Source organism: Cucumis melo, chromosome 6 (genome assembly GCF_025177605.1).
Source record: "Cucumis melo cultivar AY chromosome 6, USDA_Cmelo_AY_1.0, whole genome shotgun sequence".
In the NCBI taxonomy this organism is placed as follows: domain Eukaryota; kingdom Viridiplantae; phylum Streptophyta; class Magnoliopsida; order Cucurbitales; family Cucurbitaceae; genus Cucumis; species Cucumis melo.
Window position 1 is genome coordinate 6,314,899 of NC_066862.1, and position 27,991 is coordinate 6,342,889.

The window sequence follows — 27,991 nt, forward strand, 5'->3', positions numbered from 1 at the left end:
GAAAAAAGAAGGGAATAAAGATTACTTAAATATATACACTATACGGGTTCACACTGATGTGGTTACATCTTTTCTTTTGAAGACTCTGCAGGTTCTGTTAAATTAAGGGGAGAGTACATAACAGTCTAATCAACATTAGTACTCTTAAGAACATACCTGGTTTTACCCCTCTATTTTTCCCTAACCAAAAGCCTAAAGAGAGCTTGTAACTGTACTCCAAGAAAATAGGTCACAACAAAATCCTCGCACAAACCTCATCATCCTTCATCTGGTGTCGTTGTAATGGCATCTAACTTCGCTGCCTTCGAGAGATTCCATGAACCAACTTTTACTTGAACTTCAAATGAATTTAGATTGAGCCGCGCTAGATGACTAGGTTCCACAAACTTGAACATTTGCTGATGTAAAAGATTCATGCTCCTAACGATTTTTAAGAATGGGAAGGCTTTAATCCGTTGTTTGGGAAGGGGCCCCCTCTCATCCCCTTGCCTTTAGGCCGTTCTTTTCTTTTGCCTTGGTCTATAATATATTCCATCTTGTTTCCTATAAAAGAAAAGGATTTTCTATTCAAACATATGCAACATCAGAATCAACATCTGGACGAGCAATTGCCAGCTTGAATTCACGAGGACAAACTTCTAAGTCAGAATCAACATAGAATTTTGAAAAAAGTAAACCACGGACATTTAAATATGACCAGTGTTGTGGTGGGGTGGGGAGAACCCTTTTCCAGTAGCCAATTTCTTGAAAACAGACAATTACACTAGATCAATTCATAAATGAAATGAAAAAATAGAAAATATCACGTAGTTAGAGTAACCCAAAAGAAAAAAAGCTCCGATTGATGCATTTCAGAAGGAGAATGGCTACAAAAAAATGACTGTAGTGAAGCGGCTCAACGTGTTCAAGGAAATTAACACGCACACATACAAGTATTGATATAAAAGAAAAAAGTTACGACTGTTCAATATCAAGTCTACCAAAGAAAAACAATGGCACAGTTTCTAATAGACATTTAGTATAAGCTACCTGAAGAATAAGCATTCATGCAGAACATGGGAGCCGGCCTACAGCAACGATGAACTCATTGGATTTGCAAAGTAGTGATCACGGCAAACAAACTTTGACTCTTTGGAGCTCCTGCCGACGAGAGCCCCTAGAATGCCAGGCGGCCCACTGAACTTACTTTGATACATCTTCCTCACTCTGATGTGAGAATCTAACACCATCAACTCTAGCAGCATTTTACAACTCTGAAGAGAGATGGTGGGTCAATAAATACTTCTCACAATAATATATTAGAAAAATGATTCATCTTGTCCCAAGATGGATATGAGAAACAAGAGAATATCAAGAGATGCCTATTTTTCCAGCGGGAAATGGGGGAGGGAGTGGAGAAAAAAATTTCTTGTAAACTAAATGGAGAAGGGGACGAGTTCATTTCCCATCCCGTTAGCCTCTTTTTTAATTTATTATAATAATTTAAAGTTGTGTTATTATAATTAGTATATAAATCTTATATTTAAATTTCAAGTTCTATTGTCCAATTGTCAAGATAATAAATATTTTTTAATTGAACATTTAAATTTAGATTATATACATGAATAATTTGATAGGTAATTATTTTCTGCTACTAAAAAATTTGACTAATTTCTCTTTTAATTCAAATTGGCCATGCGGAACTGATCATATCAAAAAATTAATGATAAATTCAACTATTTAATTAAAACCTTTTCATAATAGTGATTTAAATTAATTGAATTTTTTAAATGTTAAATCATATAATTAAATTTGTCAGCACCCGTTAGCTTAAACTTTTGAGTCAGTCGATGATGTAGGACGGTATTAGTATAGGTGGTCTAGAGAGGTCTTATGTTCAAGCCCCTGCAATGTTATTTTCTCTAATTGATTTTGATTTTCACTTGTGCATTCTTCATATTTCAAACTAATAAGGGGAGTTTAGATGATATAATTAAATTTCCTTTTGGGTCAATTGGTAAAATCAGTAATTTAGGAAAAACACCAAAGGGGAAAAAAGAATTCCTATGGAAAGTTTTGCAGGATGGAAAATGAAATGGAAGAAGGGAAGGGGATGGAGAAGTCCCTCCCTGCCCTGTGGACATATCTAAACCCAACCAATACAACCTAAGGATCAAGGGAATAAGACATCTCCTCACCCAAAAGAAAGATTACAAAAAGATCTTTCAGTTCAAATTGATGGTGTCTATCGTATAATTACAAAAACGACCTTTCGGTTGTTTTATTTGGTAAGAGAGTTCAGATGTGTTTTTATCACAATCATAAGTTCAGATTATTGGATTTGGCTTTCTACCACCCATTAGATCTCTCTTTTCATCTTTTCAGTAAAAAGTTCTCTTGTTAAAAATAAAAAATCTCATAGTCAGCAAATTTAAGTTGTGGAAACTAATTATGAGACTATAACCAGGCATAGACGAAAAGGAACTTTTGAGGTATATATTGATTACCTGGGGGGTCAAGACATTCATCCGTTGTATAATGTCAACCTAACCAAAAGGAAAAAGAACACGGAGAAAAGATGGAAAAACATTAGGCAAATTGAAAACTATTAAGGAAAAGATCACCATTCTACTTAAATACAAAAGCATGGAAGGATGATAAGTTAACAAGAAAGAAGCTCATTATTTTCAAATTACTGCAATGCGTTAGAATAACAGTCTAATAACTAACTAACAGACCATTATTCTTGGAAATATGCATTGTGTGATTGAAAATCCAGCCATTTCATAAACTGCATAAAAGAGAAGTGCAGAAGTTGGACCTTCATTACGTTATATCACTCTTCTACTATTTAAAGAAACAGAAACTAACAGAACAAATATGTTTCAGGACAAAATTCTTGTTAGATGATATGATGTTAAATTAGCATTTAGCCATCAACTTGAGTTTTTAGGTCAATTGGGGATTTAAAATGCTATCAAAGTAGGTGGTCTAGGGAGGTCCTATGTTCAAACCACTGCAAAACTATTTTTCTTCTCCAATTACTATTGATTTTCACTCATTGAGTCTTCATATTTCAAGTCCACTAGAAAGAGAGTATTTTTTTGAAATGGAGACAAACTTCTTTATTAATAATAAGAACTCAATGTACAAGAGAATTATACAATGAGCGTAATAAAGAAGTCTAAACATGCGAAAAAAAAACTAGGGAGATCAGAAGGTGCACATGGACATCTCAACTAGGTTGACATTTTTGGCTGGAAAACTTCCTTTTAAGAAAGAAAGAGGGAGTACTAGATGATATGATATTAAATTTGTTTTTACCCATCAACCTAAGTTTTTGGGTCACTTAATGATTTATGATTTTTTGGCTGGAAAACTTCCTTGTGTTCTGACCCTAAAACCATTTTCTCTAACACTGTGATGGGGAATCCTTCTAAGAAAGAAAAAGAAAGTCTACGGGATGTTTTCTATGAAGGCTTTTTTCTCGGGGCACTATGGACAGAGAAATCATAGAATCTTCCAAGATAACAAGCACTCTTGAGATGTATTAGTGCACTTATTGATTCTTGATTTTTGGTTTTTGGATTTTGTTCATTGTATCTAAACTTTGTAATTTGAGCAATAGTTATTGTTTTTTGATATTCAATTGAAGAATTTTTTTGTAAACCCCTTAGGTAGGAATCCCCTTTTGTAATTTCATTCTATCAACAAAATTTGCTTCTTATCAAAATATATGCATACAATGTTAACATTGTTGATCGTATACAATGTCATATACCCAACATGTCTCCATCTTGGTGTCTCGTGCGTCAAGACCATTTGAATCTGCTGCTCATCCTTTCTCACATTGTCCTTTTGCTTCTGACATATTTTTCTAAAAGCTTTTCATTGGTCATTGGTCAATGGACTGCTCAAATAATATGTTTGATATTTTTACTCCTCTCTTGGTGGGTCATCCTTTTTATGGTTCCACGAAGATGGTTTCGGTGGCCATTTTGCGATCTTCCTTCTGTTTTTGATAATTTATATATTTCGTTCTATCTACTGCTTCTTATTGGTGCAAAACTGGGCACCCATTTTAGCAATTTAGTTTTTCTTATGTAGTTTCCAATTTGGAAAGCTCTTTTCTAATCACCTTTAGGCACGTTGGAGACTCCCCTTTATTTCATTTATTCAATGAAATGTTTCTTATCTAAAAAGAAACAAATTTCAAAACCCTTGTGCCACTTGAAAGAGAACAACAACCCTAAGTGATCCCTCAACGTATTTTTGCTATGCGAGCTAATAGAATGTTGTTATGAGAAAATACCCCATTTTCTGTACCATTCCATATATCAAATACAGACATCGGGGTCCTACTCCATTTGAATGTAACTACAATTGAAAAAAAAAAGAAAAAAAGAAGAACCAACAAACTTCAATGACTAAGAAATCTAGACCAAAATATAAACAGTCACATATGAGTAGGAAAGTGTTTCGGAGTCCAATGACACAATCCAAAAGCCAACAAACAGTCCCGTAAGGTATCAGAAGAAGAAAAAACCATACCTCAAGTATTCCTGGGTTTTGCATTACAATTCCAAACATCCGCCTTCTAAGTCCCTTGTAGACAATTTTGTTAGTTGTCCCATCTCCATTTATCCACGGGAGTATTGGCATATTCAAACCACCATCCTCATTCCCCACTGTAGTTAACATGGTTTTATCCTTGGGACTGCTTTGGTGAATACTACTAGTTTTACTTTTTCTTGTGTTCTCATCAACTTCTGGAGGAAGATTGAGAATCGTTACTTTGTGAACCTCACCAACAATCATATTCTGAGAATTTGCACCATCAGAAATGTGATTTTCTGGATTTTTTCCTCTAACATTGTAACTTTCTGGACGTGAAACCTTCTGGCTATCATTTCTACCAAGCATATCCACTGATGGAGTAACATGGTTTTGGTTGGAGCCAGCTATTGAAGTCAAGAAGTACTTGGAACGATATAAAGCATCAACATAACGAACACTGTCAAAGGAATTAACCTGTACAAAAAGCAAAACAAGAATAATTCAACTTCAAGCCTAACTTTCAACGTCTTGCCACAAATACACACGCTAGCCAAAAGAATTTTAAGCTCAAGGAGATTGATTTGCTTGGTGGTTGTCCACCAATATACTACAAATAATAATAGGAAAATTCATACTGAGCCACATTATCGACTGCATTTCGTTTCATGCTTTCCTTTTCCAACCTGAAGTCAAAATTTTAAACAAAGCATAGACTAGATAGTTTTGCCCAGTTTTTGGTTTAATAGTCTATTTTGATCCATCAAGAAGGATGCGTCTCTTGACCCCTATTTCTTATCAAGGAAAAAAGGGGAAAATACTTTTTTTTTTGCAACGGTATTGGATAAAAAGGTGGGGTAGAGGAATCAAACCTCTGACCTTGAGGTCGTAGAGAGTATGATCTCTAAGTTTTGTGCATGGTTTTTATCTAGTCCCCAGATTTCAAAATGTAACACTTTTATCCCTAAGTTTTGAGTCCGATTTTGATTTGGTTCTTAGGTTTCATGAGTTTTCATTCTTTTTAACAAAAGAAAAAAAAAGAAAAAAACAAGTCTCTTCATTAAGATAATGAAACAAGACTAATGCTCAAAGTACAAGAGATACGAGAAAAGGAAAAACATAGAGTCAATAAGTGCACCCGAACATCTCAACTAAGTTTACACCCTCATCATCTCTAAGAAGGCCAAAATCAAAATAAATGCAAAATGAAACAGCCCGACCATGATAAGTTCAAGCTTTTACACTTTTGCCCTTAAGTTTTCACTAATAGCCACTTTTAGTAATTTGTGATAACTTTCTATTAATTAACTTAAAACAAGAAAATTAACTATTAATAAAATAGTTTTCATTTCTTTTTCAAGTCTTCTGTTTGTATTGGGAACTTTTTCTTCCATTGTCGATCTTTGATTTATATTGGGTTGAAGATGCTTACAACGCTTTTGTTGCTTTTCTTTTCCTTCTTTTATTTTCGTTTCCTTGTAATTTTCAAGGCTAGTTTCTTTTAATTATATTAACGAAAAGTTCTATTTCCTTTTGAAAAAACAGTTTTCAATGAAGTCACTATTTAAAATAATTAAACATTCAAATGATAAATATTTAAAAGTAAATGAATGAAACTTAACCAGGGCTTAAAAGCTGGCATTTAAAATCTAGAAATCTAGGAACTAGATGAAAACAAACACAAAACTCAAGGGTAAAAATGTAACATCTGAAACATGGGAATCAAATCGAAATTATATGAACATAGAGACTAAAAGAATATCTTTCCTGAAAAAAGGAAGAAAAAAAGAAATTTCACATGATAGATATGTCAACCCTGGTACATTAACAAATGTGAATGTACGGAGATGATACATGATAAAAAAAAAAAACAACAAAAACCAATAATTTATGCTGCCAAATTACTACGGAAGTGACTCACCTTCAGTACTTGTTGATATGTTTGGAGGACATCGACTATAAGTTGTGGCAGCTTTTCACCTAATTCAGTCGTAAGATATGGCTTTTCAGTTACAAAATAACACAACACCGATCATAAAATTTACTCATCTTCATCTTCTGAAATCACATGATAAGAAAATCGCTAAACGACGTGCAAAAGCTGGGGAATCTATACCTTGTAAATTAGCCACCTGGGACACTTCCTCAATGCTTAAACCTTGATCACCAGCCAACTGAATTGCAGAATAAACCAACCTAAAGACCTCTGGAGAGATGACACTCACTTGTTGATCACAACCTACTGCCATCAAATGATCTGCAAAAGCCGCCATAGCTTGCCAAGTTGACTCACAACGATTCCCAAGTAGAGATACAACTCCATCAGTATCAAATCGTGCTTCCATATGATCAAATGAAATACTGTTGTCAGTAGTTGGAACACAGAATCTATCACTTCCACCAATATATTTATCGATGCAATTCCAACTGTTTGACAGCTCCATAGCATCTGTTCTTAAAATTGTAGTTCGACATACTGAAACCATGATTCCAGGAAAACCTTTTTCTCGACGAGAAATAATTTCACCATCTCCTGGTGCTAATTTCAGCTTTTTAGCGGACACGTCAACCCAATGTTCACTATCAACTTTTCGTTTTAAATTTCTCACATCTTCAGGTTCTCCAACACCATTGTCAGGCAAACAAGAAGAAATGGACAACTCTCCCGAAGACACTAGAGCAAATAAATGGAAAATATCTCCGCATTGTAAATCAGCGGGAAGATTAATCCCATTCTCCACAAGATCTTTCTCTCTTTCATGTAGAAACTTGGAAAATCTGGAAGCTCTCTCTCCAGTGTTGGCTGGAAATGGAGACTTTGAAATCATATGCAGAAATGTCTGGGAGAGCACAAAAGGGTCGCCATTGGTGCCTCCAATCTGGCAGATACGAAAACAATTAATAGCTAACAAAACATACTCACACAAACATCATGGTAAATGGAGTACAAAGTCATCTGAGAAGTGCTTCATGCCAATCTGCATAAATATTATTTTAAGGAAACACAATTTTTCATTTATATAATTAAGAGTCAAATGCTGGAAATAAATGAAACAAAAAGTAACAACAATAAACTTAACCCAAAAAAATTCTAGACAATCCGAACGCATGACCAAAAACTAAACAAAAAAGATGAAACCACTCCAATTCAAACATAAATCTTGAACAGAGAACACCAAGATCTAACTTCTCTCAGAAGACTGAAAAGTAGAAAATTGATAAACACACACACAAATATATATCTAGAATGTCAAATGGAGCTTCCAAAATGCTGTCCTCCTCAAAGCTAGAAGAAGAGGAATTCCCTTTCAAAGAAAGAAAGCAATTTAATATACTTGGAACTTCAAAGAAGAAAAACTCCTCTCAAAACTACAAACACTGAAGACCATAAATGAATATAGGAAAGCAATGAAAAAAATTTAAATCAAGTAAAGAAAAGCATAGGACTGATTTCAACTCATTAATCCCACAGTTCCTTTACTTTGAAATCCTCACAAAACACCCACTGAAATGCCTTTAAAAGTAAGGTTCCCAGATTTATTTAGAACTACATAGCAATCTGCTCATTCGATTTCAATTTTCAAGTTGTTGGGGTCGATTGACAATTGTTATCCCCACAGTTCCTTTACTCTAATTAAGGAAATTTATACTGTGTGCCAGAAATATCTGCTAATTTAATCATTAATCTTTCTCAAACAGCAAAAAACAACTCAATAGGCAAGAAACTTTATGCTAGAAAAACTTAGAACCAGTTGGCAAATATTAAACATGTGAAATCTACGAAGGCTGCACATGAATTTTTATCTTTCTAATGGAGCTAAATATTGAAACTGCTAATTCAATTTTCAATCTCTGTCTGACCTCAAATTTGATCCAAACATGCGATTGGTTAGAAAATTAAAAAGAACAATAAAAAGATTATTACTATTATTATTTTGAGCACAAAACTTACCATGATTTTCTTCTCTCTAAGGTGGCTAAAAGCTGAAAAAAGATCATGTTCTGAGTAACGCCTTAAATTTTCAGCTAGAAGATTAGGTACTTCTCGTGTTGTTGAGGTGCTCAAGAAAACAAGCTTAAATAGCTCTACAGCGTTGGAAACAGCCAATGATTCAAATACTTCTTTGCTGGCATGCCTGCCATTCAAAATCTTCATCAACCTCCGATGAAAGCATCTTGCCTTTGATCTTCCCCTAGGGAATTTATGTTGCGCTCCTTCCTGGTGCACACTCTGAGTGGCAGATGTGGTAAATTCAGATTCCAGGAAATGGAAATCCAAGGATAAAACAGAAATTTATGTCTAATATCATTCTAAAATGGAAAAAGGAAAATACACTTAACGTAAATTCTCTTTAGCACTCACATTTGCATCCACGAAATCACCATAGGCAGATCCAACTCTTTTGGAGTCCTCCAACATCGTCATCTTCTTAAAATGAAGAACCTCATCAAGGGCCATCTTTACATCTTTGTCATCAAAATCATCCCACTGTTCCTGAGGATCCTCACTGTTATGTTTACTGCCACCAATATTAAGACCTTTCCCTTTTGAACTAGTTAATATTAGTTTGGGATCATCCTGATGAACTGTTGAATTCTTAGATTTTTCCAGATACTTCACATAACGCTTGCCAAGAATGTTACAAAGCCGCATTACAAGCTTTCTAAATCTTATGCTACCATTCAGCCATGCTATTCGTTTTCTACAATTACCTGGAGGTGCTGGTAAGTTGGAAATAGAACACCAATTTGTTCGAGAAAATTTTGTACCTCGAGCTGCACGGTATCTGGCATAATGGATGATCAATTGCCTGAAAGGGTAACAAACATCTCAACGAAAGTAAAAATACACGCAAGAAAAGATAGTGATAAAAAAATTTAACAGTTTCACACTTGTTAAATTCAAGAGTATCTTCACATGAAACTTTGAAAAGCATCATAAAATCAAACATATGCTTTCGTTTTAATTATTTTTTGAAATGCTTTTCTTTTTTCTACCTAATTTTGTTGTATTGCTCTAGTTGTGTTTGTTTTCTTTCAGTTTTTAGCTGAGTTTAGGCTCATTACTTTGTTTCATTTTTTAAAAATAAAATATATGAATGCACGTATTGAAGAAAATCTCCAAAAACTCATCATATACTTTTAAGGATATGTAACCGTGGTTAATCCTGCTATCTTAACCAGCTTGGATTTCTTATTGCCAAATAATTTACAGATTGCAGCAATTGTTGGACATGTTTTCGTATCCCAAAAAAGAACCAATAGCACACATTGTCAGATTAGGTAAATGGTTTTCTATTTTTTTTTTAATAGACTTTCATTCATGAACATTTTAAAACCACAATAAGATCTATGGCCTCTAAGCTTATAATTTATTGTTGATTAACATCAAACATGTCTTGGTAGCCATTGTCATCATATTACCTATCTGTTTCATCAGTCCAAATAAACCTTCTTTGACGAGTTGGCTTCATAATTGAAGATGCAACAGAACAGCTTGCCTCGCCTTCCTCATCAGACCCAAATTCCTCCACAGTTTCTAGATGATTGTCATCTTCAAAAATTTCTTGCAATGGAATGTTTTGCTCCCCTGAATTAGCCAATTGTTTATCTTTATCAATTGATGAAATAGAAGTTTCAGGAAATGTGGTAACCCTTGTACCGTCCAACAGCTTGCTAACTACATCATGTCGTGCACGCTTCCCTGACCTCTCTCGCGGGTTTTTTTTCCTCCGAGGTGAATTCCTTTTAATTTTCTGTCTAGATTCATTACCCGTCCCTTCATCAAAGCTTTTGAGACGTTGCTGGCACCTATCATAATACATTCGTAGAACCTACGAGTGACAGTGTGTGAGAGAAATGCACACTGCATTACTTGGGCATTCTATTTAATAAAAACTACTAAATTAAGTAAAAGACAAATGCACACTGCATTACTTGAGCATTATGATTTAATAAAAATTACTATATTAAGTAAAAGAGAAATGCACACTGCATTACTTGGGCATTATAATTTAAAAAACTAATACATACTTTAAGTAAAAGAAAGGATGCTCCTTTAAGAGCTAGGAAGTATAACAAGGATCAAAATAATGCACAACTCGGAAACACTGCTGGGTTGAATAAAAGATAACTTTTTTTTAAACAACAAACTTCAGGAGTGAAAAGCATAAAATTACTGACTGGCCTAGATTATGGTGAATATAATTATAACAACATTAATACTCCCTCACTTTTGGACTTGAAAAATTGTAGAAGACCCAGTAGATTGTTTTTTTCTTGAACAAAGACAAGCCTCTAAATTTATTATTAATAAAAGAGTCTTAAGCTTAAAGTACAAGAGTATTATACTAAGTGCAAGAGAAAAGAGAAAAATTCAGTTTACAGATACAACAAAAGCTAAAAAACAAATTCCAAACATAAGAGATCAGGCTAAACAGAACCATAACCGTAGAAATCTAAATGCAAAGCATAATGAAAAATTTCTCTCATAAAGAACTAATATGAAGCTAAAAACATGCAAGAAGATGCAACAGGTTGCCTCGAAGCTGTCTTGTCATATTATTCTTGAATCTAGAGGAAACTCGAAAAAGTCTTCCACTATTTCAGCATTGGCGTGAAGGCTTTAATTGCCACCTACATGAAGGGACATCCAAGAAAGACTGAAGTTGGACCAACATTGAGGAGGGATACATTAAACGGCTGAAGAATCAAATTATAATAATTCCATAATCAGCAGCTATTGATTTTAAATGATTTGGTATTTCGCAAGACTAAGAACAATAATGAGTCGTAGACGGAAAATTTGCAGATCTTGGCTCTTCCTCTCACTAAAACAGGGCATTGGTATCAGTTTCTAAAGGCTCAAAATATTTCTGACTTTCAAACTCATGACCTATCCAAATGCTTCAATTCCTCATTACTAACACTGAAAGGGGAATCGAAGAAAGGCTTACCCTTGTTGGATTGATTGGGAGGGGTTTTTCTCATAGAGCCCATTAGAAATTTTACCTTGGAGTTGGACAAAGAGAATTCAGAGTACCTAAACTGGATAGAGTGAGGATGATGAAAAATTGACTTAGAAGAACGGGTTGGGGCTTGAATTTGAGTGCAACTAACTTCCAACAAATCTGGATTATCCCCTAAAAGCAGCTTGGAGCTGCTAGATTAAGTTGATGAAAGAGAATGAGCACGATTTTCCTCAAGCAAATCGGGTACTTGATCTTAAAAAATTTGGGCTTTTAAGGAATGTTTTGTCAAAATCTTCTTTGATTTTTTCTTCTGGATAAAGTATTTTGAAAAGGGCTTGAGGTAACGTGAGAAGATCTTGGCATATTTATTTCTTTTCAAATTTGCTTTGGAGCCTGACTTTGTTGAGGAATAAAGAGAAGAAGAGGAAAGGGAAATTGAAGATGAAGTGTTGAAAGAAGGAACATCCGTTGAAATGGGAACTACATTGTCTTTCTTTAAAAAAAAATATCAGCTGAATTAATTTGAGAGTTTAACTTCTTGTTCAAAGGATTGGAGGAGAGAGGATCACCAAAAGATGGGCTGCTGACTAGTTGAGGTGACTTTCCAGCTGTAAAAGAAGGCACAGCCGATATTTTCTCCTTCCTCATTAAAAGTTCCTCTTCAACTTCCTTTGTCTTGTTTCTTTCAAAACGAAATTTCTTATTCTCTCTCCTCCTTAAGTGTGGCTCTTCGAATCCAATCGTGTTCACATTGCTTTCCCTGGAGTCCAAATTTAAATTCACCGTCGCTTCAAGGGAGGTATTTGGTACCAATGCCGGCGAGGCTAAATTCTGGCAAGCTCCCTATTCCAAAGCTTCAAAAGGATTTCTTGTACATGAAGGAATTTTTTGGATTGACCTTAGATATTCCACCCCTTTAGGAAGAATGAATCGTCAACAACTCCTTAGTCTCCTTCATCTTTCAAAGCCTAGTTTAATCTCTGCAAGTAAAATAGGTTTGAACAATCCTCAAATGATAAACAGCCCTTGGTTAATGGAGAAGGCTCGATCTGTTCAAAATCACCAATGTGTAAGAAAAAATTCCCTCAGTTGAAGTCTATTATTTCTAATGTAGCTGGTACAAATCACGTTGGTTTTTTTTTACTTGAATCTTTGCTTCGAAAACATTTAGTAGGTTAAGCGTTTTAGAAGTAACTCCAAAATGATCTATAACTTTGAATGTATAATTGCTCCAATAATCAAGAGGGAGGTTTTTTATTTTAATCCAACCTCCATAAGCCTTCAATAATTGATGGTCTACAATGTTCACTTTTGCTCCATTTCTAAAACTTCAAATGAAAAGAACTCATTACTTTCCATAACTCTTCTTTTCCAACGAACTCTTCTAGAGAACCTTCAGCCAATTTAATCAAAGCATTCTCTACAAACAATGGACTAATGATTATTTTTTATTGAAAAAGATCCTCCAAGATTTTTCTATTTCCTTCCAATCATCAAACACAAACAATCTTGAAATAATCCATAGGTTATCGAAGTCTTCTTTTAAAACCTTCGGATTTTTAATCACCTAATGCTAAGTTGCACTCTGAATTTCAGAGGTCATAACAAGGGAAGAAGTGCTCTCTTTTACCAATTCCTGAAGAAAGGATCCATTAAGCATCACCTTTTCAGCATAACTCGTCCCTAGTGATTCAGAAGGAAGCTGCAAGGAAGTTTGGAGATGTTATTTGTACCAAATCGAATAATCGTGCTTCATCAAGAAACTTCCTAACATTTTTGGAAGGATTTCCAACCTTGTCGAGGGACACCAAAACAAATTTGGATGGGATAATTTTTTGTTCCTCTTCCAAGCTACACACCTCATAACCTAAGCTACTTTTGACATAAATTTTAAGAGCCATGTACTTCCAAAATCATCAAAATTGTTTCAAAGAAGAAAACCATTCGCAGGGCCACACAAGAATTCTGAAATCTTCTTCAAGAACCATCTGAATTGATTGTCTGATAATGTCAAGATCTTCTGAGCTTCCATGTCTTCTATATGGAAGTATTCTTTGTCGAACCAAATACCATAAAGCGCATTTGCTACTTTGCATCTTTCTACGTCTAGTATCACCAAAACCAGACAGCCTAGGCCTTTCTGTAACTACATCCATTAATAATGATAAATTTGTCTTTTATAGCCTCCACCCAAAAAAAGGGATACAGGAAACTTTTTTTTTTCTCTAGCTACACTACAATGAAAAACAATGAAAATTTCAAGTGTAATATGCACCACGTGCATATATATATTCGGTATAATATAAGAATCACATATTACCTGCTCTAATGTCAGATTCAGATCCTTTGCTATTTTCTCACACTCTCTGTATGAAAGCTTTTCTCTTAGGTCCCTCTTTGCCACAAGGTCCAGAAGTGCAGCACGTTGCTCAGCTGTCATAACCCGAGTTGAAGCCCATGAACGAAAAAGAAATGTCTGAGGAGGAAAAACATCGAAATAAAGGTAATTCATTAGAGCCCAAAACTACTTTATTTGCATACTATAAATAACTATTGGGAGGCATGTTGCTAAAAGTTTGAACAAATACCTCACGAACAGCAGACCCAGGAAATGCAAGCATAGCAGATCTGGGATCAGCAGTGGCATAACAGTACTCCAAAGTTTGCCAATACTCATTGACAGCTTGCCTACTTGACAGGATAAAGTCATGTCTAATTCTTGGGCGAAGATCTAGACCCCTAGTTATCAAAGATCTAGTTGCATCATTTGAAACCGGTTCTTCGATGTAAGGTTTGAGCTCTAGTGCATGTTTTAAGATGGCATGCCCATGATCATTTACATTACCTGGACTTGCAGCTACAAACCTAACTAACTGAAATAAAGAACAAACTTCTAAGAGTACTAATCAGCATGCTTGATATTTCAATACAAATTACATCTTGTACAGTCAGTACAACAAACCATCTAACACTAATCAAACCAGAGTAATATTCCACTAATTAAGATGCTTTGGAGGTTTGGAAATCAATCATTAGTTTTAGAGACAGACTACATGAGAAGAAAAAGAAAACAATTCAAGAGATACGCTCAAAGTCTCTATTGATTAATTTTAAGACCAACTACAGGAAAAATTAAAATACAAAATTTAGAAAATTAAAGATTAAAATTTTAAAAAAAAATAATAAAAAAAAAAGAACAAAACAAAAAAGAAAACAAATAAACAAACCCAAATGCAAAGGAAAATCTGCAAGTATTATTTTCAGGAGCTAAAAGCTTTAAAGAACTGAAGAACAATCAAATTTTTATTTAGATCATAGTTTTCTTTCAACCAGCACAGCGGAGATCAGAATCATATACGCTATTTGTGCTGTCCATTTCTTGAGAAGCTAGGTAAGGTTACTGGCAAGCTGGACTTCTAAATGGACTATGTGGTTATGAAAGGTGGGTCCGTAGCTCAGTGATAGAGCATTTGAATGGAAAGGTACACTGGCTTTCTATGATAGGTTGGCCTATAACACTGGTTTGAGCTTCTCAATCTAATAAATTTTGTAACAGAATATTTTCTATCTATTGATTCTTAAGGTTCATATTGACTAAGTATAGGAAATCAAATTTTGTGTTTGAAATTAGTTTTCCTAATTTTGTGTTACAGTCAATTACAACAAACTTGAACTTTTAATACATGCAAAAATTCATGAATAACTTTTATTGAACTCATGAACTCATATATTAGAAAGTTGCCGTGAAATTTACCTTCAATCGCCTTAAAATATCAATAATGAGTGAGAGCCTTCCAGTAGCATTAGCATCCATTAGATGCTTGTACTCCTCCGGAGCAAGGTCAGCAAGGGACAAGCCCCTCTTACATTTTTCCAACATGTCATCAAAGTTTTTAGTAGAACCAACAACTTGTAGGAAAAGCTCAATTGGGATTGACCTAATTGCATCTTCCAATGAAAACGGTTTGTAGCAAGTGTGAGGATTTTTCAGATCATGAACAAACATATCAGATGAGGAATTACCATCAGAACCATCTGAACAGTTCAGATAATCCCACAAAAAGCTATGCAGCAGCTTCGCACGGATCATTTTTGCCAATACAAATCCATTTGCACGCATGGCTTCTGATCGTATTGAAGCAATGTCAGAATCCATATAGTGCTCAATCCTTTGGATACCTTCTAATACAGGAACCGGTCCTCTCTTTTTCACCTTTTTCGAGTTATAACCACGACTTTGGGCTTCAAACGACCTCATTTTATCATGAATTTCACCTAGAAGTTGAGGCGATAAAGTCTCAATAGAAGGATGCAGAATCACCTGGGTGATACGAGTACGACCACAATTTGTGACAACAGGGACATTGATGTCTATGCATTTACAGTGCCCTTCACTTTGCAATTTGTTTATACTTCGGAAAATAGTTCTTCTATCTGTTGTTGTGTTTTTGTCTGTCTCTTGATCAATAATCCACCTATGAAGCTCACCCTTCAAAATAAACTTCTCATCCTACAGGAGAAAAATAAAGGAATACTATTTTAGACAGAGAGCTTAAGCAAAGTAAGCCTGTTTAGTATAAGACATGGAAAAACATGTCTTAGATAAAATAAGTAGAATTTCAAATTATAAATTTCTTTATTTAAATTGTTAGAACAGTGAGCAAAGCAAATTTAACAAGTACGTTGTTGTAAAAACCTGTAGCCGTTCAAGTATTTTTTGCTCCCTCCGAGCACTACCCACAGTAAGAGGTAAACACGGATACTTCTGATATGGTGCAGAAATGGATGGCCTCAACAAAGCAGATGGGGATGTTGTAGATCCAGAGATCGTTTCAATGACTGCGTTCACTGAACTTGGTTCTACATCAGGAACGGAGCATGCAGGCTGAAAAATTGACTCTTGTGGCAAATGGTTACCTCTGAGGTCAACCTCACCATCGCTATGCAACTTATGACTAACTTCTGTATTCATTTTTCCATCCTTTGTTTTCCTGCGACTAGCATTGTCAATGTTAAAAATTGTATTTTCAGATTTTGCACAGCCATGTGGAAAAGTTGTTTGAACTAACCTATTGAAATCACACAAATTGTGATCTTGAATGGCCATCTGAGGGGAACACGCAGAACCATTAACATTTACAATTTCCTTGTTCACCTCTGTTGGTTTATGAAAATATTGATTAATACACTCAGGCTTGAAATTCCCATGTGTCCAAACTCGATAAAGATTGCATTTGTTATGAGTTTCAGCTTGAAGGTGCATTCCAAATCTAGTAAACATATTGACAAGCCGGCCATAGTTTCTTTTGTGATCAATTCCAAGCCTCTTACAAACCTGCAAACCACAGAAAACAATGGGTTAATTGCTGAGAGGCAACGAAGTTTATTTCACAGGGACTGAATCAGAAAACTATCTCCCGGGGGTGGAACCCAAGGGAAAACTAAGAACAAATTATCTAACAGGCAAGTCCAATGATAGAAAGCAAAATGATAATCACAATTTGGAGATTGTATCTTGGTTTTGAACAATTGCTAAGATCCTAAGTTTCTTCCTACCTATGCCTACCTATGAGATGATCTATCTCTAAAGCCTCACCATTATTTTGAAGAATTTGCTGCTCATTTATGACAAAATGAAGTCCTGAAGTGGAGGGTGGTAAATGAAGAAAGAGCCTTTGGCATAATCCCATTCCCATCTTAACTAGAAGATCAAATAATAATGACAAAACAAACCATCATGGGTTGGCCTAAGGTGACAAAAATAATCTCAATAACTAACTAAGAGATCACAAGTTCAATACATGGTGGGTACCTATCTAGAAATTAATTTCCTACAAGTTTCCTACACGGATTGTCTCGTGAGATTAATTGAGGTGCAAGTAAGCTGACCCAGACAATCATGGATATTAAAAAGAAATAATAGTAGTCGAACAAAAGGAGGGATCAGAGGAGAGTAAGCAGAAGCAGAGGAGCCACCTTTAAAAATAAATATGAGTATTAGGCTCATTACTGAAAGGCTCAGCTCTGTTGCCTCCCAGCATTAAAGAAAACTAAAAAGCTCTTCTTTAGTTCTTAGAGAGGGATTCTCTCTTTTCTTAAAAGGAAACGAGGCTTTTCCTTTTTTCTTTTTTTTTTCTTTTTGATGAAATCACCAACTTTCGTTGACGAAAAAAGTGAATGAATATAAGGGCAGCCCAAAAAATTAAATTAAAAAAAAATCTACAGAAGCGCCCTCTCTGCAGGTATGGTTTCTAGTTAATTAAAATATTACCTTGGAAATAATTACAAAAATCCTTCGAAATCAAATCCCAAAGTGAAACGTGAAACCTCGCTAAGGACCAAAATAAAGAAAACCTTACCAAGGACAAGGCTTTTAATTGATGAATGAACAGAGTCTATTGCTCAGAGTACAATGAGACAGAATTACCAAAATAAAGCAAATACGGCCACAAAAAGGACTAATCTAAAGAAGTAAAACAAATGCAATCAAGTACAACCATAAGGAAGGAGTCCCCTGCCCTTATTTTATTTTATTGTCTATAATCCACGATCAGAACTAAGTTGAACCATGCTCATAAAATTCAGTCGTATGAAATCTCAGGTCAGTTTCAAGTTTCAATATCCTGAATCCCTGATTAAAAAAAGACAATGAATCTAAATAAAAACAGTGCATAATTCATGTCCTAGTCCTTAGATATTAAAAGAAGTAAGTAACGCACCGTCATCACTGTTATGCCTTCAAATCCAGCAGCATCAATCATATCATAAATTTGATGCTCGATTGCAAGCTCAGTGAGTTGATCAGTAACTTGACATTTCCTCCCAAATTTCATATGATGTTTATAACCAGAAATATCATCACTCCCAAGAGTGGTGCTCATATCAAAACACTTTGGAGAAAACTTCTTTAGCAGACGTAGACAACAGTCAAGCTGTGAAAAAGAGAAAACGTAGTATTAAAATGAAATTAGCATAAACGTATGTCAACAAAGGAAAAGAAAATATATACGAGAAAAAGTTAATGAAACATGAGATTGCACAGTACATGGTTAGAATGTTTGGAAAAACACGTGGCAAAAACTTTTCCCCAGGGAAACCAAGACCCATCTCGAAGTTTGTCAGGATCGAAGTTCTTTCTTTTCTCTGTTTCTTTTTCCTTTATTTCAATAGAGGGGAAGTTTGGAATTAAGACAATTTTATTTGAAATCCCAATTTGACCAATTTTAGATGGATTTTTTTTGGATCAAAACAAGATTTCAAATCATTTTGGATTGTAAATTTTATTTTTTTTATACATTCCAAACGCCAAAACTGATTTCAAATTCGTTCAGACTTGAAATCCGTTCCAATCCAGGGTTTCCAATAGGGGATTTGAAGTAACAGACAAAAAATGGCACGTGGTATTTAATGGTAGAGTCAAATTAGAGAGGATATCATCTCAAAATCATGTGGTAAAAGAACATGTTGAAGAATGTGACCAAGACTCCATCTCGTATGCAAAGGAAGAAGTAGACAAATAAGGCATCCAATGTTGCATATCGTGGGTGTTGCTCATCCAAGGGAAAGCCCACAAAGAAATAACTTCACCGTTATTGGATCATGATCAACCCAAATAGCCTTCAAAAATAGGGGACACACAACTTTCCCCTCGACAGGTACCTTTCTAAGAAAGAATTTTTGCAGGTTTAGTCTGGATACTTCATACTTTATTCTTTTTCCGTAATTGGTTGTGCTTCTAATGAAGATTTTGTTTTAATTCTCTCCAACTTTTTTCTTTTTTATTTTATTTTGAGCAAAAACATCAACTTTCATTGAGAAAAAATGAAAGAATACAAGGATATACAAAAAAAAAGCCAACCAAAATACCCATACTAAAGAAGGGGTTCCAACTAAGTAAAATGTTATCGATGAAATAGTTACAAAAGGTCTTCAAAATTGAAGCCTAAAAAGAGACATGAAATCTAACAAGGGACCAAACCTCATTGTAGATCTTTTCCCTACCATGAAACACCCGATCATTCCTCTCCCCCTAAATATCCCAAATCACAGCACACACCCCAACAAGCCACAAAAATTTGTCTCTTTAAAAGGCGGATGGAGGAGGTACTTCTCAATCATCGCTTGAACGCTCCTTCGGCCGAGATAGCTAACACCAAACACCTGCAGAAAAGAGCACCACACAGACCGCGCATACTTACATACCCAAAAGAGATGATCAAGGTCTTCCTTTGCCTTTTGACAAAGCAAACAACAAAAAGACCCAACATGTGAAGTCCTCCTTCAAACAAGTCTATCAATAATGTTCACACGACCAAGCAAGACTTGTCAAATAAAAAGTCTAACTTTCTTAGGAACCTTACTCCTCCAAACCACATCAGAAATAGACTCCCTAATAGGGGATAGATCCAATAACAAACTGAACAAGGATTTGTACACGAAATAAGAGAGGCAACCTCTGCCATTTCCCTATTTGATAAATTGCGACAAAACCCAAAAGAGAATACATAATTCTCATACCTAACCAAAAGATCAAAGATCATACGTTTTTTAAAAGAGGACAAGTGAAAAGGTACAAAAGTTGTTGGTTGTATATTTTCCATCCAACTTTGCAAATATATATACACACCACATCTGGAAAGGGTCAAAAGTTGCAGAGTACTTTTTCTAGAAGAGATATAAATTTGATTGATGAATGGAACAACAGAAGCTTGATGGACTCCATAAACCAGAATGTGAATTACAAAAGAGATCTTCAACTAGAAATCAAATAAGAAAGTCTATAGTGTCCAACAGTTGACAGGGGGAATGAAATAAACATGAATAAAATCCTTGGAAAAGTGACACGTTGGTAGATAGTTGAAGAAAAAAAGTAAAGAAATTTATGTTCAGGGAATAAAATGGAAGATGTTGTAATATTAGAATTTAGAAAGATGTGTAGAAGAAAAACCAAAGCTACCTTATTGTTCACTTTAGCCTCAAACACCTGAATTATGCAAGCCCTTTCCAATCTGTTACAAACCTGGCAGCATATTTTGAGCATACAAAAAGTTAAGAAGTTGGAACCTAGGAAAAATTGGTAGATCAAAACCTTAAGGCAGAAAGGTGCAAATAAATTTTCACCTCTCTCCAAGCTCGATGCCCTGAGGAAGATCCAGTGTATCCAAGATCCTTCTTAATATCAGAAACAACAAGAACCTTCAAAAAAGTGATGAAGCAATTAGAATAATCAGATATAACTTACGGAAAATTAGGATATCTATCATAAAATGACTATACCAAAGCCGTTTAGGTATCTGCAAAAGATTAAGAAAATGCACCTTTCCATTGGCTGCTTCAAGTTTATCACAGATATCTTTCATTTTTGGTAAATAATCCTTCACAAGCACATCTTCTTTAATGCATTTTCCAGGCAGACCATCTTCTGCAGCAGCACTTTCCACTGGATCTCCAAGTTGCTCAATTTTATTTTCTTCCACAGTAATCTCCAGTTTCTGTTGACAGCCCAAATGCTTTGCATATCGATGTAAGTACATCAAATTGGTACTCACAATTGGACTATTTCTCAACTCCCCAGAACTTAAAGCTTCTTTAGTTCGGACCACCGCAGATTGCCTTGCAATTAACCCTTGAGACTCGAGGCTCTTCACTACATAAAAGAAGTTTCTTCCTTCAACTCCAAATTCTTTAGCAAGTTGGTTCTGCGTCACTCCATTTTTTCTGCAAGTAGTTTATTAGATATTATTTTGCCCAGCTAACGCAAGTACAAAATAACATTAATTACTCATTAATTTAAATAAAAATTAAATGTCAATCTGATTAGAGTATTAATCACGTTAGATATGGTGTAGCCTAAGAGATTGAAGAGAATTTTCACCAAAGAATCTTTGTTATGATCAAAGGTAGTGGAAGAGAATTAAAAATAAACTAGAATTTAAAATACATATCAATTAACATGTGACACTGACAGCACCATCTCGAAAAGCATGTAGTTTTTCCCAATGCATAATGAATTCTGTTTTTGATATGCTCTAACTGCCCTGTAGACCACATCAGTGGTCTTTGTCACCTTGTGCTTTGAAGTGTGTTATAAGATTGTTCTTCACATGTTAAGATCACAAAGCAAGAAATATATATGGCAAGATTTGCTTTACCGTGTTTGATAGACTAAGGTGTTAATCAGAAACAGTCATGAGGACAAAATCTTCTCCAATGAAATGCTCAAAGTTCAACATTTTTTTAAATGGAGACAAGCCTCTTTATTTATTATTAATAAATGAGACTTAAGCTCAAAATGCAAGAGTGTTATACTAAGAGCAAGAGAAACAGAGAAGAATTCAATCAACGGCTACAACAAAAGCTAAACTTAGGCAACAAAGAAGATGACAAGCTAAATAATGGATTCCAACAGAAAATAATCAAGCTAAACAGAACCACAGCCATAGAAGGATAAATACAAAGCATAACGAAAAATCTCTCTCGTAAGGAACCCGTTCGAATCTAAAAGCTTCCAAGAAGATGCAACCAACTGCCTCGTAGCTGTCTTGCCATAGTATTCCAAAATCTAGAGGAAGCTTGAAGAAGTCTTTCAAAACATCAATATCAATATAGAGGCTTTACTTGTCACCCACGTGGGAGGAATACATTTGACTGCTGAATAATCAGATTAGAATAAGTCCACAGTCAGCAACTATTGACTTCAGATGATCTGGTATTTCACAAGATTGGGGACGAGCGCGAGTTGTAGAAGGTAAATTAGCAGATTTTGATTCTTTTCGGCATTGAAATAGGGAATTGAAGTCTACTTCTAGAGGCTCAAGATGTTTCTCTTTCTCAAGCTCAGTAGGCTTATCCAAATGCTCCACTTCCTCACTATTAACGCTGAAAGGAGAGTCAAAAGAAAACTGGCCCATCTGGCTGGAGTGATTGAGAAGGGTCTTGCTTGGAGAGCCCCTAAAAAATTTTACCTTCGAGTTAGGCATAGAGAACTCGAAGTGCTTAGACTAGGTAGGGTGAGGATGATGAGAAACAGACTAAGAAGAATGGGTTGGGGCTTGAATTTTGGTGCAACTAGCTTTGAATAAATCTGGATTAGCCTCTAAAAACAACTTGGATTTGCTGAAACAGACTGATGATTAAGAATAGGCACGTTTCTCCTCTAACAAATCAAATACTTGATCTTCAATTATCTGGGCTTTTAACGATCGCTTAGCCAAAATCTTCTTTGATTTTTTCTTCCAGATGAAATACTTCGAAAAGGGCTTGAAGCAATATGGGAAGATCTTAGAACAATTCTTTCTTTTCGAATTTGCTCTAGAGCCTAACTTTGATGAGGAATAAAGAGAAGAAGAGGAGAGGGAAGCTGAAGATGAAGGGTTGAAATTTCTTTGCTGAGGATCAGCTATTTAATCTGTGAGTTTAACTTCTTGTTCAAAGGATCGGAGGAGAGTGGATCACTAAAAGATGGGCTACTGATTGGTTGAATTGGCTTTCCAACTATAAAAGAAGGCACAACCGATATTTTCTCTTTTTTCATTAAAAGTTCCTCTTCGACTTCCTCTGCCTTATTCCTTTCAAAATTGAAATTCTTATTCTCTCTCCTCCTTAAGTGTGACTCTTCGAATCCCATAAACATGTTCACACTACTTTCCCTAGATTCTGAATTGATACAGCAAAGGGTACTCTCATTCTTTGGAGTGAGTTTGATTTTCTTGTTCATGAGGTTATCCTGGGCCACTTTACTATCTCCTCATATGGCTACTTTTGTTTTGGCTTACAGCAGTCTATGGCCCATTAGATAACGATTCATAGTTGATTTTTTGCAAGAACTTGGTGATCAGACTGGTTTGGCACACAGCAGTCTATGTCCCCTTAGTTTTTTTTTTCTTTTTTTTGTTAAGAAAAGAATTTAACTTTCTTTAGAATCTTAATCCTCCATAAAACATCAAAGAGCAACTCACGTGAAATAGAGGGATCCATAAAATCCAAAAGAAAAACATACAAGAGAATCCTTCTAAAGGATAAGAACTCCAAAAACGAAAATCCTTTCTCCCTCTCAAAAAGTTGAAACCCTCAACCAAAGTAAGAAGAGGTCAACTCCGTAGTTTCCCTACTAAACAAACGAAAAAGGCACAGAATTCCTCGACCAAACTAGGAAATCAGCCATCAGAAGGTTTTTAAAGGAGGACGAGTGATATAACTATCTTTTCACAAATTCCAATGTGTGTCCTTAACCCCTTTCAGCACCAATAAAAGGGAAAGGGACAATGTCTACTTTGAATAATCCTATGTCAGAAGTAGTCAAACTCAAGGGAAAACACCAAGTCATGTAACCAACAGAGCTTTGTTGTATAAGCTTAAATTACCAATCTCAAGCCCCCCTCGTCACATAATTCCCACCACATCCCATCTAACCAAGTGAAAACCACTCCCTTCTTCCACCCCTTCCCAGAGAAAGTCTATCATGAGCTTTTCCATCCTTTTACAAGCCAAAATAAGCACCCAAAAAAGAGAGGTAATAGATAGGAATACACAAACATAGATCTAATCAGAGTAAGTCTACAGACATTAGAGAGAGAGAGAGGAAAAAAAACTTTTCTTCCTTGAGGCTAACCTTTTCCTAATATTCTCAATAAGACCATCCCAAAAAGAGATAGCTCTCAATAAGACCAAAGGAAAAGAGCCAAAGCCACAACCAACCAACTCGAGCCATCTATTAAGCTTCATCATATCGCAGTGTAACCCCAAAAAAATCATACAATTACTCCTATTAATTTTAATCCCAGACACCACCTTAAAGGACCTAAGAATGTGATTTAGGATATAAGGAAGGACTCCTCTTCACCAGAACAAAAGAACATAGTATCATCAACAAATTGCAAATGAGAGAACACATACTCCTTGATACCAACCTTAAAAGACTCAACAAACTGGATGTGGCCTCTTGATTCATCTATGGGATTGATTTGGTGGGTGCTATGGATTCATTTTTTGTCTGATCTTTATTCGGTAATTTGGAAATACAATTATCCTAGAAAGATTTTTTTCCCATCAATACTATTTATCATTTACAATGTCAATTGATTTATGGGGGTGTTTGGTGAGCCGTATTGGGATGGTTTATTTAGTAATGTAATCCAAAATCCATGTTTGAATTGAACGTTTTGAGTCCATTTCATAATACAGAACTCATTTTGTTCCAATAGTTTTCAATCTAACCCTATTTCTCACTGTTTTCACACTTTACGATTTCATTTTCGTTTTATCTTCGATTACACATTTTCCAACACTCCTCTGATTTCCAATGATCCTGATTATATTCCAGTTCTCCAAACACCCCTTATATGTCTGTTTCTCCCACTTGGTGTCACATGTGTTTGCAGAATGTTGAATCTCTGGGTCGATTTGCTTTTGCATTGTCCTTTTGCTACTAATTTTTGGGATATTGTTTTGCCTGCTTTTGGTTGGTCTTTTACATTTCTTAATTCCATCTTTGATGCTTTGGCTTCTTTATTGGTGGGTCATCCTTTTGGTGGTACTAAGAAGATGTTTCTTTAAAAATAAAGTTCTAGTGCCCTTGATTCTATTTATCAATGAAATGTTTCTTTAAAAATAAAAAAGTACCCTGGTTCAAGATAATGGGTCAGTGATCTGATGTGACACTCAAACTCAACGTTTGTATAGGATTATGACTACTAAAACTTTCAACCCAATCTATGGAGAGTAATAATCTATCAAACTACTAGAACATTTGGCATCTCCTATGTGGTCTATCTCTTTCAACAAAAGCAAATATTTTATGGATTAATCCTTCCAATGCAATTCTTTTGGAAATTTGCTTTGAAAGAAACCAAAGGATCTTCAAAGATGAGTTACTCGATTGAGACTATCGTCTTTTGTATTCATAAAGATAAAATTTTCTTGTTGGAATTTTCGATCCCCAAGTTCTTTATGGCTATACACTCAACGATATTTGCTCTTATTAAAGCAATTTTTTTTTTAGAAAACCATATGAAAATTTTCATTAAGAAAATGAGGAGAGACCAGTGCTCTAAGATACAAAAGGATACTACAAAAACATAGCATAAACAGCTAACCATAAGGGTCTAAAGACAAAATTCGTAGGACTTAAGTAATAAAATAAAGCACAACAGAATGAGAACTTGAACGTGATTAATAATGAAAAGTCTTATTTTTAGTTCAAGATGAACAAAAAACTGTACAAGGATGACATCACCCAAATGGAGCTTAGAATTCCAGAATGTGAGGATCACAAAAGAATTAGTCTCCTATGTTCATATAAAATTATCGCCAACGTTTTCTTCAAAAGGCTCAAAAGTTTTCAACTCCAAAACCATCTTTGACTTTTATGGCCAAAGATAAATCTTAGATGCTTGATGAAGAGCCAACAAGCTCGCTAATGAACAAAAAGAAAAAGAAAAGCATGCTATCCTCAAGGCTAAAGGATTTTCATTTATGTGGTGTGCAGGCATCGGCTTTAGGCTCTTATGGCTAACAAACGTTTCTTAACAGTCATTAATGGAAAAGAGAGAGGAAATTTTGAAGCTATGACGTGCATTCATCAAGGTGATCCATTTTCTCAATTTTGAAGCTATGACGTGCATTCATCAAGGTGATCCATTTTCTCAATTGAGTCACCTTCATCCTCTTTGTCATTATAACCAATTGATTAAGTAGATTTCTTTCCCAGTGAGCATCTATGGGCTTAATTAAATGATTCTCCATTGGACATTAAGCCAGTTGCCTTAACCAACTTCAATTGGTGGATAGCACAATAGTTTATCCTCCATCAATAACGATAAAGAATCACTTTGATTTCATGCTCAGAAACTTCAGCTCAACATCATCAAAGTCTTTAAACAAGCTTCGGGTCTTAATATCAATCATACCGATCTAAGCTAAATTGCAACTCTTCATGGAATGTTTTATCCTTCATTGACGGTTGTAAAAAATTTCTCTTGGCCTAGTTCATATCTTGGATTGTCCCTCAATAGCAAACTCTCCTTTTGGGAACCCATCATATTCATTAGCCAAGTACGAAGGTTTTTTTATTTATATTCGTGAGTGTCCAAACCAACTTACGACTAATCTCATGGGGCAACCCGTCTGGCCCTACAACATTTTGGTGTCAAGGAATCGTAGTAAATTAATTCCTAGGTAGGTGGCCATCATGGATTGAATCCATGACCTCGTTAGTTACTAAGACTATGTCTAGCTTTTTACCGCTAGGCCAATCCACGATGGTTGCCAATTACGAAGTTCTCCATCTCCCATTGGGCAAAATCACTGATTTAGAGATCATTCCAACACAAATCATGGCAAAATTACACAACTCTCCCTATCATGCTAAAATTTCAGATGGGTGACAAAAAGTACGCATTGCACCGTTGACCATACGTCGATATTGATAAACGTTTAATCATATTTATCCATAAAAGAGCCCCATAAACGTAAACAGAAAACCATCTCATGACATAAATCATTATATATATACACGTTCACATCAAATGCAGAAGACAGAGTGAGGCAAACAAGGATAGTCGTAACGTACCTAGCACCTGCGAGTCGCTCAAGAACTCGTCTCTGATGGGCGGACATGTTGGAACTGGCTGATCGCACATTGTAAAGCCCTACAAAACTATCCCTCAGGTGCACTTTAGCCACAACCTTCAAATTCAGCCTTTCAGCAGCTTCGAAGGACTGAATAGATGGATCCTTAGCATCATAGAGCCCCTTGCCAGCTTCGAATTGCAGAGATGGGACGCGGAGGAGTTGGGTCCAGACGGCGGCCTTGACGCCATTGGAGAGGTCTAGGCCGGAAGCTGAGAGAGACGGTTCGAGCTTGGACCATAGATTGCAGAGAGCGAGTCCGTTTTGACCGAGTGAACAAATTTCTTCGACGGCAGAGGAGACGACGGCGTCCATGGTTCGAAGTCAGCAGGCGAAAAGTATGGTTGTGAGTGTTGAGGGGAGGAACATTGTTTTCCGATGACCCCGGGAGTGGGCGGAGAGAAGCAGAGAATTGGGTCGAACGCCGTTCGGACTGTAAAATCTTAAATTTGCTGAAATTTTATTGGGATTGAGAAAAACCCAAAGTTTTCTTTTTTGCTATAAGAAAGTAAGGTAAAGCAACTACAAAAATAAATTAAGAAAATATTGTGTGGAATTGGATGGAATGGAAAATTTTGGGGAGTCCGTCGCAAAAAAAAAAAAAAACGGAATTAATAAGTTTTATAGGATTTTTGAAGCACCACTTAGATATTGTGTTACATTCTAATCAAATCTAAGTTTACTTGCCTACCATATTGAACCAAATCTTTCTATATGAATTTTTATCCATAATATACGGATGTTTATATATTTATTTGAGAAATCACTAAGAAAAAAATTTTAGAAAATAGCAGTCATATCACATTTTTTTCATATTGTAAATATGACAAGTAATTAGGTATATGGGAAAATTTGCTACT

General features: G+C 35.4%; 1 protein-coding gene across 4 annotated transcripts; it reads right to left on the reverse strand.

Annotated features, from left to right (window-relative positions):
- LOC103483968 (uncharacterized) lies at nt 1–27,647 on the reverse strand. 4 transcript variants are annotated; one of them, XM_008440851.3, is made up of 19 exons: nt 27,073–27,647; nt 20,822–21,221; nt 20,625–20,699; nt 20,461–20,523; nt 18,224–18,436; nt 16,574–16,839; nt 16,201–16,501; nt 15,259–16,014; nt 14,093–14,377; nt 13,825–13,980; nt 9,958–10,367; nt 8,897–9,344; nt 8,486–8,764; nt 6,650–7,412; nt 6,455–6,513; nt 4,531–5,010; nt 2,487–2,525; nt 1,030–1,253; nt 1–543 (listed from the first exon to the last, which is right to left on the reverse strand). In XM_008440851.3, the coding sequence occupies exons 1-18, from the start codon at nt 27,444–27,446 to the stop codon at nt 1,068–1,070; spliced, it is 5,553 nt and encodes a 1,850-aa protein (XP_008439073.3). In that variant the 5' UTR covers nt 27,447–27,647; the 3' UTR covers nt 1–543; nt 1,030–1,067. The 4 variants fall into 4 exon arrangements, with proteins under 4 accessions (XP_008439073.3, XP_050942619.1, XP_050942620.1 ...); XM_051086662.1 differs by having other exon boundaries at nt 16,201–16,495; nt 27,073–27,646; XM_051086663.1 differs by lacking the exons at nt 20,461–20,523; nt 20,625–20,699; nt 20,822–21,221; nt 27,073–27,647 and adding an exon at nt 19,506–19,658.
- Nucleotides 27,648–27,991: the final 344 nt, after the last annotated feature.

Coding starts and splice junctions, on each gene's coding strand:
- LOC103483968 (XM_008440851.3), bottom strand. CDS start 27,446: ATGGACGCCGTCGTCTCCTCTGCCGTCGAAGAAATTTGTTCACTCGGT. Junction 21,222..27,072: donor GAGCGACTCGCAGGTGCTAG/GTACGTTACGAC, acceptor AACTACTTGCAG/AAAAAATGGAGTGACGCAGA. Junction 13,981..14,092: donor CTGGGTCTGCTGTTCGTGAG/GTATTTGTTCAA, acceptor TTTCCTCCTCAG/ACATTTCTTTTTCGTTCATG.